At 39.4% G+C, this 12124-nt stretch overlaps 1 protein-coding gene across 6 annotated transcripts in view; it reads left to right on the top strand.

The window, feature by feature from the left end:
* The window catches only part of UBA2 (ubiquitin like modifier activating enzyme 2), a 42886-nt gene extending 31481 nt beyond the window's left edge, over positions 1-11405 (top strand). For 5 of the 6 annotated variants that reach the window (XM_038529411.1, XM_038529415.1, XM_038529413.1 and 2 more), the window contains exons 14-17: positions 340-436; positions 4686-4791; positions 6462-6598; positions 8127-11405. In XM_038529411.1, coding sequence (XP_038385339.1) covers positions 340-436; positions 4686-4791; positions 6462-6598; positions 8127-8308 — 522 coding nt within the window. In that variant the 3' untranslated portion in view covers positions 8309-11405. Of the gene's footprint in view, positions 1-339; positions 437-4685; positions 4792-6461; positions 6599-7684; positions 8078-8126 lie in introns of those variants that run through there. The other variant, XM_038529412.1, reaches the window with a different exon arrangement.
* The last annotated feature ends 719 nt before the right edge of the window (positions 11406-12124 follow it).

The raw sequence follows: 12124 nt of genomic DNA, 5'->3' as shown, positions 1-12124 counted from the left end.
ATTGGTATAGAGACTAAGTGTCTAGCTCAGTACCTGATCTGTAGGGAAGGACAAAATACGAAGGGCCAATCAAGAGTTCACAACTGCCCATTTGGAGCAAGTTTTATCTGAACTTTATCAGTGGTCAAATGTGGAGGTAGAAGGTAGGCAAACATGGGCATGGAGTAATTGGGTGAATTTCTAGTGCTTTCCTGCATGCCCTGGGGTATCTTAAAGAACACCTTTGCCCCTTTCAATGGAAGGGGAAAGTAAGAGCCTTTGTGGAAAAAATGTCAGTTTTTTGTTTTTTTATGATTTTTAGCTATATATATTAATATTTTGAATCTTTTTTCTTTATAGATAGTGAAAGAAAAATTTGCTATGGTAGCACCAGATGTCCAAATTGAAGATGGGAAAGGAACAATCCTAATATCTTCAGAAGAGGGAGAGACAGAAGGTATTAATACATTGCGTTTATTCACTCCCCTCATTGGATGGAAACTGTGTACATGAAGAAGTAACATTAGTTTGTCTGTTTACGGTACACATTACTTGGTATCACAGCTGAAAGGGGCAATATTTGGTCATGGAAGTGCTCTTCCAAGGTGGCACTGCCTTGCTGGGATCACCACATTTTCAGATTTGAGGACTCCCATGTTGTCCGGGTATCTCAGAGACTGTCAGGAACCCCGTGAATGGTTAGGTTTATAGTGACCATGAACAAGGAACCATCTTGCCTGTCTCATGGATCCTGGGAGCTAAATTAGTAATGTGAAGATTGCTCTGGCTATTAAGGTAGGAAGGATAATTTAATGCTATTAGGTGTTTTGTCCAAGAGCAGAGAAGCCTTCATAGCCCGCTATAGAGCAGAAAGTAATGCTGAAAGTCCGTGCCCACTTTTGTTTTAGGCTTTCTTTTTCAAAAGTTCAGGCAGGTCGGGGCACTTAGGTGGCGTGGTCTGTTAAGTGTCTAGTTCTTGTTTTTGGCTCAGGTCATGATCCTGGGGTTGAGGGATCGAGCCTGAGATTATGGGATCCAGCCCTGTATCAGGCTCTGTACTCAGCAGAGTCAGCTTGGGATTCTCTCTCCCTCTGCCCCTCCCACTTGTGTTCTCTGTCTCTCTAAAATAAATAAATAAATTTTCAAAAAAAAAAAAAACTAGTTTAAACAGGTCATCCTGTTTAATGCATTTGTTGTACAAAGTGCGATGCATTTGATTCTGTTTAAGCTTAGAACTGATAATAATTGGGGATCCCTGGGTGGCTCAGCGGTTTAGTGCCTGCCTTTGGTATAGGGTGTGATCCTGGAGTCCCGGGACCAAGTCCCACATCCAGCTCCCTGCATGGAGCCTGCTTCTCCATCTGCCTGTGTCTGTACCTCTCTCTCTCTCTCTCTCTCTCTCTCTCTCACTCTCTCTCTCTCTTTCTATGTGTGTCTCATGAATAAATAAATAAAATCTTAAAAAAAAAAAGAAAAGAACTGATAATAATTATGTCCCCTTCAGACTGCACTGGTCACTTTGATTAGACTTAGCCTAAGTTCCCTTACCTTTTCGGTCACTTTAGCAGCTCATTTCCTTGGGCTACCACTTGAGTTGATTTCACCACATCCACAATTTTATCAGTGTACCATTACTTTGAAAATCTGGGTGTTTTCCCCAAACGTGTGATGTGTGTATTCACACATTTGTTCATTGATTATTTATTCAGGACAGTTTGCCAGATTCCGATGGGGTTATTCAAATGTCGAGCCTTTACATTAAAACTTAGTGTCAGGATTCTTCTTGACTATAGTTTTTTGTCAAGAACTTGTTCAAGGCCATGTTTTGCATAGGTTTATTCTAAGTATCTGGTTGAATATATTTAACACCGCATTTTAGCCGGCTGTCTTTACTCACAGAAAGTTTGTGACTATTCTCCCCTTGGTTCTCTGGTACTGACCAGCTCTTTCAAGTGCTAGGACTTTAAAGGGTTTTTTTTGGTTTTTTTAATCATTTAGAGCACAGCTGGGCAGGTGGGGAGGAACAGACAGAGGTAGTAGAAGGAGAAGCAAAATCCCTGCTGAGCAGGAATCCGGGCATGGGGCTCGATCCCAGGCAAGCCCTTGGGATCATGACCTGAGGCAAAGGCAGATGCTTAACCAACAGCCACCCAAGCACCTTCACAAATGCTAGGACTTTAAAAATGGAAACTGGCCAGGAATCTCAAGTGACTGAACTGGCCCTTCTCCACAAAATACATGTGCTACTGAGGGAGAGAACATATATTCAAATATTTTGTGTCCTTCTGTGTTATAAGTATGGTCCTAGGTGTTTATGATTCAAGAATGAATAAGGAAGACAGTGGTCCCTCTATAGCCTGGAAGGAGAAGAGAGATGATCAAGTGGGTTTAATACAGTCTAACTATAGGAAGAGAGCATATAAGGTAGGAATTGAAGCCTTGTGAGAAGAGGAGAGGGGTCACATGAGAAAGGACTCTGGATCAGTTCTTAGATGGAAAGGTGCTCTGGGCAGAGAAAGGAATGACTGCATTTGGGCAGAATCGACAGCCTTTATAAATAAACGTGTGAACTAGTGAAACAATTTTGGAATCGCCAGTTACTTGTTTTACTGGAAAGTAGAGTGCGGTGTGGTTGGCAGTGGTGGCACAGCTGGAGAGCTTCCTGTGCCATGCTGGTGACATTGTTTGCCATCCTGTCCCCCAGGGCCATGCTCCCACCAGAGTTTATAAGCAGGGAAGTAATGTGTTATAGGAAGAAAAAAATGAAAGTAGTGAGGGATGTTTACTGAGGCAAAAGCAAATGAAAGAGTTGAAATTTACAGTCAGAGTTCAGGGGCCAGATGAGGAGAAATAGCATTGTTGAGCAGATGAGGATTATCACAGGACTCTGGCTTCAGAGATGATATGCTAATTGACCAGAATAGAACGCATAGTAACTGCTTCTCTTTCAGACATGTTGCGTCTGAGGAGTTTGTGTTGAGAGGGGAATGTGTGAAAGGGCTTGAAGATTAAGTCTGGGTAGGAGCTATCATTCTCTGAAGGCGTCTCAGGTAGCTTAAAAAGTTAAAATAAGAAAAATCAATCTGTAGGGGTACCCCACTGACTCAGTAGAGCATGCAGTTCTCAATCTCAGAGTCACGAATTTGAGCCCCACATTAGGCATAGAGTTTACTTAAAAAATCTGTAAAATTAGAAACTCAGTAGTTTCTGGGTTTTTCAGGGTCAAGTAGGGAGGATTCTTTCTAAGATTTTCCTTATAAGCAACAAAAAAAATAAAGCTATTAGATTATATAGAGAATCACATAAATTTAATGATGGATAACTAGAATTTATTTATTTTTATTTTTATTTTTTTTAAATTTATTTATGATAGTCACACACACAGACACAGAGAGAGAGAGGCAGAGACATAGGCAGAGGGAGAAGCAGGCTCCATGCACCGGGAGCCTGACGTGGGACTCGATCCCGGGTCTCCAGGATCGCGCCCTGGGCCAAAGGCAGGCGCCAAACTGCTGCGCCACCCAGGGATCCCGATAACTAGAATTTAAAATACAGTCTACTTAGTATGTGCCACACACTACATAGGTCAGCAGGTTCTATACGGTGTGTGTCCTTCACAGAGCAGATGTTTAATAAAGTGCACTCTGGTGATAAGGGGGTGAAATTGAGAGCAAACTGAGGAAGCAGTTTTGTAAATGATATACCTGAGTACTTTTACTGGTCCAGGGAGAGGAACATTTGAATAGGCTGGAGAGAAAGGATAATTAAGGCAGAAAGACCCAAGAATAGGGAGGGTGAGGTGGTGGGGACATCAAAAGTTTGGTTCAAGGAATTGTTCTTCATTGAAGTATCTATAAACCATGGAGCAAAGGTTTATTCAGTGCTAGTGGGTGTTAGGGACTGTGCTGCATGAAGCAGAAATATTCACATGAACCAGAAAGGACATGTGGAAGCTGAAACCAGATAGGAGTGATTATTTTTGGGAGGTCCCATAGGCTTGTCGTTGAGAAATGTTGAAAATTCATGTTGAGAAATGGAAATCCATTCAAATCAACAAAGTTGTCTCATATTTCTGAATTTTAAAATTTGCTGAAAAGTAGTTTTTTAAGTTGTTGTGGATAACCTCTCTGCAAGTAGACTATATTTTGAACAACACTAAAAGTTGTCTTTGACTCCTCTAGGAGTCCAGAATAATTTGGTTTGAATGGGAGAATGTTGTCAGAACTTCTTACAGTTTGGTTCTTTTGAAGCAGTTTTAGTAGTTGAGTATTCACTCGGGGCTGAATTTTTAAGTGCCTAATATTTTAGTGGATTACTTTGCTTGGGCCACCATTCAAAAATACACAGAGTGACTTAAATAACAAATTTATTTTCTCATGATGCTGGAGGCTACAGGTTGTAAGATCAAAATGTGCGCAGGTTTGGTTTCTCTTGAGGTCTCCTTGGCTTCTTACAAGGATTCCACTTAGATCGGATTAGGGCCAACCCTTAATAGCCTCATTATAACTTAATTACCTATTCAAAAAGAAGGCACTGTTTCCAAATACTGTCACATTCTGAGGTACTGGGGTTAGGGCTTCAACATAGGAATTTTGAGTGGGTGACACAATTCAGCTTATAATAGGAGTTTAATCTTTTTTAAACTAATGTGACTGCTCCGTGGAAATCTATAACTGAAGTATCTAAATTCCTTTCCAATTTCTTAGCTAATAATCACAAAAAGCTGTCAGAATTTGGAATTAGAAATGGGAGCCGGCTTCAAGCAGATGACTTCCTTCAGGACTACACTTTATTGATCAACATCCTTCATAGGTAGGAACTATTGATATATTTTTAAGTGTAATAAATTATCTGAATATAAAAACGTAAAGTAGAGAAAAAATGTTTTCTTACCGTTAAGCCCTACTCTTCATTTGAAACCACACAATATATTTGCTTATGTTGGCTGCTAAGTTCCCTGATGCTTGACCTATAGAAGAATCTGAGAATTCAGAAACAGAAGGGATAGGCAAAACTAAAATAAAAACTTCAATTATTTTGAAGATTTCTCAGAAGAAAGAAATAAATCTTTGTTCAGTAAAACAAATATTTCGTTTGTGATCTGTAAGAATAACAAGACATTTTAAGATTATCCTATAGAGATTATTGAATCATTTTTTTTATTTGATTTAATGTCTTGCCCATTTTATAAAAAAGCATTCGTATTCTTGCATTACAGAATGTTTGCATATATATAACACAGTTAAAATACAGATGGTCCTCCATTTTGATGTGGTTAGCTGTTGAATAAGGTGCATTTTTTTTGTGTATGTTCCCGTTGGTACACCTTAACTACACCCTGACTTAGGACTTTTGGATACCATCTAACCAACAGGAAAGGAGTTGCTACCTGCATCCACTTGTTTGGCTAATGTTGCCATCTATGAATTTAAAGAATGTGTAGCTGTTTGGAGGATATCATATTTTATATACTTGGTTTATAAAAAGTATAAATGACAAGAAAGACTGAATGTGAGTTATTGGTAGTAAGTACTGCATTTTACAAAGCTAGGCATGCCTCGTGGCTCAGCTGGTTGAACATCTGCCTTCTGCTTAGGTCATGGTCCCAGGTCCTGGGATTGAGCTCAGCGGGGAGTCTGCTTCTCCTTCTCCCTCTGCCACTCCCCTTGCTTGTGCTCTTTCTCTCTATTAAATAAATAAAAATTTTAAAAGAAAAACGTTTCATAAAGTTAGACAATGGAGTCAAAGACTGATATGGCTTGGGAGTGATCTCTAGCCTCAAACACCATTGGATACCAATGGTGTGCTCGTGTTCAATTATACAAGAAAAAAAAACAATGGAAGGACATGTTACAATAAAATGGAAATATATCAGATGGTGTCTAAAGAGGAGGCATAATTAGGGTTTTTTTTTTATCATATTTTTTAGCTCTCTGGGAACAGAACCCCCCCTTAAAACATGTAAGTCTTTTGCTTGACTTTCATGCATTAAACTTTCATACATGTTTTTGGGAACTCATTATAAAAGCAGGGTGCTGCCCGTAAAGATGGGGGGGAAACCCAGAGTCCATGTAACCGCCCTATTCCTAAAACACCAAATTACTCTGGTCAAGATCGGAGTGGAATATATAGAATCTTTAAACATAGTAGCCGAAGAAATAATGCCTAAAAGATATATTGGGTTGCGGAGTTCTGAATTTCATTTTCTGCTCTACCAGTAAAAGTTACATAATACTGTTTTAAAAATCTTCTTCTTGATCTGAAGGGGCAATGGTACTGGCCATCTGAGAGTTTTGAATTTCACAAAAATTTGTTAACATGCAGTCTAATTTTTATTTTATTAGCTCTTTGAAAATCAGGATCCGTATATTTGGTGTGTACATAGTACATGCACTTAGAGCTTAACAGTGTCTTTCTGGTGTGCCTTTGCTATCCTCTATAGTCATGGTGGTCCAGTTTTACATTGTGTCATTCTTTTACAGTGAGGACCTAGGGAAGGATATTGAATTTGAAGTTGTTGGTGATGCCCCAGAAAAAGTGGGGCCCAAACAAGCTGAAGATGCTGCCAAAAGCATAACTAATGGCAGTGACGATGGAGCTCAGCCTTCCACGTCCACTGGTGAGTCATGGCCCCAGCCAGCCAGCACTTTAATTACCCACCAAGCAAGCAAGTCATTATGTAGAAACAAATGGATCATTTTACAAATAAGACCATAAAACAAATCCACAGGACTGTTAGAGGTGTGTATTGATTTGGCATTGTTTTAATAGAGCTTTGTATGTATGAACCATGAACATATTTAAGTCTAGGGGAAATTCTTATGGAAAATAGGAACTGTTCTTTTTTGTTAGTGGGTTTTTACAACTGGAAATGTTAATGAGTGTACTAGTGCATGAAGACACTTCATCATTTTTCATAGTAGTAGTTTTGGATTTCGTATGCCTGTTTTATTTAGGGGAAACAAATCGATGCATCTGACTATTTTGAGTGAACAGATGCTGTAAATAGAGAATTAAGCATTTCACAGTTTTCTCGGGAACTGTTATGACTTTGGTAAAGTACATCAGAGGCTGTTTCCCTGCACAGTCAGTGCTAGTGCTTGGTGCTTTGCTTTGTGCTCAGATTTGGATGTTTCCTATCGACCTGCATCCCACAGCAGCCTCCTTTCATTCTTTACTCAGGAAATTAAATTTCTACTTCTCTGTTTCCATTTCTTTAACCCTGTGTCTTTGGTGTTCTTTGGAATATGGTTGTTCTTGGTTCTTATGTTCTCTGAGAACTTTTTAAAGATAGACTTTGAGACTAGCTAGAGTGTAGTCCACCTATGAGCCATGACCTTTCTTCCCCTCCAAAAATAGAAAAAGTCTTTCATTCTCCTGTAAGGAAGGGACTTTGGTAGTTTTTCAGAAACCATAAATTAAAATGTGCATTCACTGATCCCTTACCGTGGGTTGGTTTGGGAGGCAATAGCAATGAGTAAGATAGGTAGGTACTCTGCTTTTGCTTTGGCGGGGATGGAGGATGGGGTGGGGGTGGTTCATGAAACCAACTGTAGTGTAAGGTTAAGAGCATGCACTGTAGAGCCCACTGTGTGGATTTGAGTCCTGGCCTCATCTTCTGCTATTGTATGACCTTGGGCAAGTCAATCTCTGTACGTCAGTTTCCTTTTCTGGAAAACGGATAATAATGTTATCTTCTTTATAGGGTTGTTGTGATGATTAAATGAGTTGTTATATGCAAAGTGCTCAGAACAGTTCCTGGCACATTGTAAGTGCTATATATATGTTGTTGTTGTTGTTGTTTTATTATTATTATTATTACCACCACTACCAGTATTAGGATATGCACCTTCCCCTTTTCTGTTGGAGAAATAGAAACAAGGAGCTATGATAATTTGAGTTCTATAATGCTTGTTACAGTTTTTTTTGTTTAGATTAGAAAACAACAAGTAGGTGCTTGTTACAGAAAACATTAAAACAGTACAGAGACGTGTAATGTGTAAAGTGAAGATTCCCTACGGGTGGCCTACCATTCTTAAGTTTGGTATATATTAAAAATGCCAGCTTTTCACTTTCATAAAATATTAGTGAATCACTAGTAACTCCCACTCCACTTTTAACCATTTTTCCCTTTTTTCTGAAATAAGCACAAGAGCAAGATGATGTGCTCATAGTTGATTCAGATGAAGAAGGTCCTTCAAATAATGCTGACATCAGTGAAGAAGAGAGAAGTCGCAAGAGGAAATTAGATGAGAAAGAGAATATCAGTGCAAAGAGGTCCCGCACAGAACACACAGAAGAGCTTGATGATGTGATAGCATTAGATTGAACAGCTGCCTCTAAACAGGACCCTCTTACTGCAGTAGGTCATCTGGGCAGATCCAGGTTATTTGTTACGTCCTTTGTTCCAAAGGGAAAAAATTGACACCAGTGACTCGAAGATGATTCTGCTCCTTTGGAAAGCATTCATTTTGCTAGAACAATTAGAAACATTGCGGTATGCGGTATTGAAAGTAGGAATATAGTTTTAAAGCCCTTTGAACAAAGTGTGTGCATAACCAGTCATGAGATGAAACAACACAATGCATGTTGCCTTTTTAATGTAAATACCCTTAGGTATCATTTAACAGTTTTAAAATATTGTGGTTTAGTAAAGTTGATACCTGGTTATAAATATTATGCCTTTATTTTTGGTTAGAAGAAGAATTATTTTTAGCCTAGATCTAACCATTTTTCATACTCTTAACTGACTGAAACAGATTCAAAGAAGTATCAAGTGCTATGCATTGAAACGTGTTTTTAAATGTTACCTGGCACTATGTATATTAATGTAAAACAATGTTAATTTACTCAAGTTTTCAGCTTGTACTGCCTGGTGTGTCTGTGTAAGAAGCCAATTTTGTGTATTGTTACAGTTTCAGGTTATTTATATTTGATGTTTTGTAGAACTCAAATACGACTATACTGTACTTATGGACCAAATAAATGGCATCTGCATACTTGTTATACATGCCTGCATAGTTCACGTTTCTGCTGCCTTAGTGGGTTTATATATTACTGCAGGCATGCTAAATTCTTTCCTTCTAAAAACTTAACTCCTAATGGATATGAAGGTTAAATGATCTCCACTGTTTGCCATAGATGAGTACTTTCTAAAATAAAACTTTAAATGGCAGTGTTGCTTTTTAGGTTTGGATTGTAAACAACTGGCCTTCTGTTGAGAACATTAAGTGATCTTTGCCCAGCCCCAGGAACTTAGAACCTTGGATTTGAGATTCCAGAGCAGGGGAGAGTCTTCTTCTACAGTCTTCTCTGGGTTGCCCCTCCCCACCCCACCCCCACCCTCAATTCATCAGAGTCCCTTCTTGAGTATGTACCATTTAGGGCCCAACTCCAGCCTACATATGTGGCCAGACCAGTGCTGGATGGATCAGCATCCCTGTCTCTGCCGCTGGCCTCAGAGGACCTTGGCCCTTAGGGGGTACTCTCCTCACACAGATGTGCCTTGAGTTTTTAGATAACAGAAACCCCTGGAGTTGTTTTCCCCCATTCTATACCCCAACCTTCGGTGGTTTTGGCTGCAGTCGATTAAATTTCAAGTTATTGGTTCATCATTTTGTTCTCCTTTGTATAGTTCTTACTCTGCCATCTAGGTTATTAACTCTTACTCCTTGTTTTGTATCATTTGTAAATTCAGCATGTAATCAAAGCCTTCAGAAAAATCATGTTGAACAAGACTCCGCCCTCAGGAGCCTGCCGGTTGATGCCTGCAGGATGGACTGACTTCCAGCCTTCAGATACAGCACTGAGCTAGCTGAATCCCACCTACAACTGTATGAGTGTATGAGGTTCTCTTTGCCTTTAGAGTCTTACAAGATGTTCCATTTTCCTCCAGGCGAAAAAAAAGTCTCAAAATTATAAAACTATGTAACAGACAATAATGAAATATTCTGGAAATCCACCTCTCAGAAATGTTTCGGTTAACTGGTTGGTCACTGGTGATCATGTTCAATTTTGAAATTCCATTCCTAAAACCTCATACGACCCTTTTAGACTTCATTATCAATGTATTTTTCCAGCATTTTATATATTTCTTTTATTCTTTTCCATTTATATGTACATGGCAGTAAGTGCCAGTTTGACTTGTAGAGTGAGGTTTCTGTTTTGGGAGACCAGTGGTTTTTTTTTTTCTTTTTTTCTTTTTTTTTTAACCTCTGCAACAACTCTTATAACTACCTTTTCCAGCAGGTTCTGTCCATTTTGTACCTGTTTCTATAAAATCAGGGTTTATCAGCAAGGCTGGTCCAATGCAAGGGACCCAGTAGACTGAGCAGATCCAAGCTGCCTCCACACCCCTGGAGCATGGAGACACTTTAGATGTGGCCTGGTATTGGTGGTTCTCCTGTGCAAGTTGTCTTCTCAGTTGGGGAGCTAGATGCAGAACTCGTCAGGGGCCTTTCCCCAGCAGCTCTGTCCTGAAATACAGTCTGAAAACCATCTTCCAGCCTTAATGGGAACGGTCTGGTGATTCAGGTTTACCATCTAGTCTATTGTCCCAAAGATCAGTCCGCATACTGCATACTTGGCATGCATGAGAGGACTTGGTGTTTTAACATACAGCCTGACCCTTTAAATAACCAAGCAGACATTAGTGGATGCCAAAACCTTTCATAAAAAGTTGTTGAGGAACAGAATCTTTACGGTGCTCAAGTGTTGCTGTACAGAGAACTCGCAGAAGGGGAAAAAAAAAATCAGCTTTTGACCATGTGCTGGTCTTGTCACCACTGTAATCGCCTACTCAGACCTGGCATCAGGAACGGGACAACGGGACGTGTGCTTCCCAATGAGATGATAGACTCAGTCAGCAGCATGGAGACAAAAACCATGTTAACCTGAACCTAATGCAGCTTCTAGACCTAACTTCCAGCTGGCAGGAAATGGGGGGGGGGGGTGGTAAGAGGAGCAAGCTAAACATTAGGAAGAAACGGACAAGTACAGAATACGGGATGTTCTCGAACTCAAGTTCAACATACGTGACTTTAGCAATTCTTGTGACAATTGGAAATGGGATATGGTGGTCATGGAAGTATTTTTTTAGGTATGGTAACGTCCTTGTACTTTTGTAGGCCAGTGTCTATTCTTCGAATATTAGGGATGAAGCTTCATAACAACTTTTAAATGGCTCAGCAAAATACACAATACAGGAAGAAAAAGATGATGAAGTTACCCATTTATTGAATCTAGGTGGAGCCTACATATGTTCATTGTACTATCCAACTTTTCTCTGAAAGCCTTCGTAATAAAAGTGGAGAGAGAGATATATATAGTCTGTATTTTCATTCTGTGCCTATGTGACTTTCAAGTTTTGTAATGAATATATCCTATGATTTAAATCAGAAAGGCAATAAAGATTATTAAAAATATAAGTTGGCATGAAAAAGTGTTGCAGTGATTCCTGGGTCCAAGATTGATGAAGTCCGCTTTGTTCATTCTTGTTGCTAGGCTGTGATTTAGGAAGAATTCTCTTTCATTTGATCCTCCAGAGAACTCAGATGAGAGCCAAGTTGCTCCCAGTAGATTAATGGTTCACTTAGAAGTTCCAGAAAACATTTGGTTCATAATAGATGTTCCTGTTCCTGGAAATTGCCCATGGGTGGCACACATGTCTAAGTGGACTTGCTCTGTGGCCAAAGAACATTGGCAGATGTAAGCTTCCTACTAGCCTTTTGTAACGTACAGAAGAAAATAGAAACTTAAAAGGAAGTAAAGGAAAACCCAAATCAGGGGAGAAAATGTGACAGATGTTTCTAGTCACTGTGACTTGGGAAAGGAGTAAAGGCATGGAATCTCCATTTGACCATTTGCAGGAGGATATATTTAGAGAAGTATTTTTATAGACCCTTTCATGCTGGGAATGCATTATTTGCATTCTGCACACAGAACTTTTTTCCCCTGCATCTAATTTAAAATAAATTCCAGCCAAAAGTTTGAGAAATTTTTGAACTGTTCTCAATAAAAAAGATCATCTGAGTTGAACTACAGAACTGTGATGATGCTGTGCAGTTTGACTATCCTGAAGATATGTTTTCCTGATAAAATAACATTTTTGGGGGGTTTTGCTGAATATCTGACTCAGCTTTACAAA

The sequence above is a fragment of the Canis lupus genome, chromosome 1 (assembly GCF_011100685.1).
Source record: "Canis lupus familiaris isolate Mischka breed German Shepherd chromosome 1, alternate assembly UU_Cfam_GSD_1.0, whole genome shotgun sequence".
Taxonomy (NCBI): domain Eukaryota; kingdom Metazoa; phylum Chordata; class Mammalia; order Carnivora; family Canidae; genus Canis; species Canis lupus.
The sequence above is the reverse complement of the archived record's forward strand: the minus strand, read 5'-3'. Positions and strand labels throughout refer to the sequence as shown.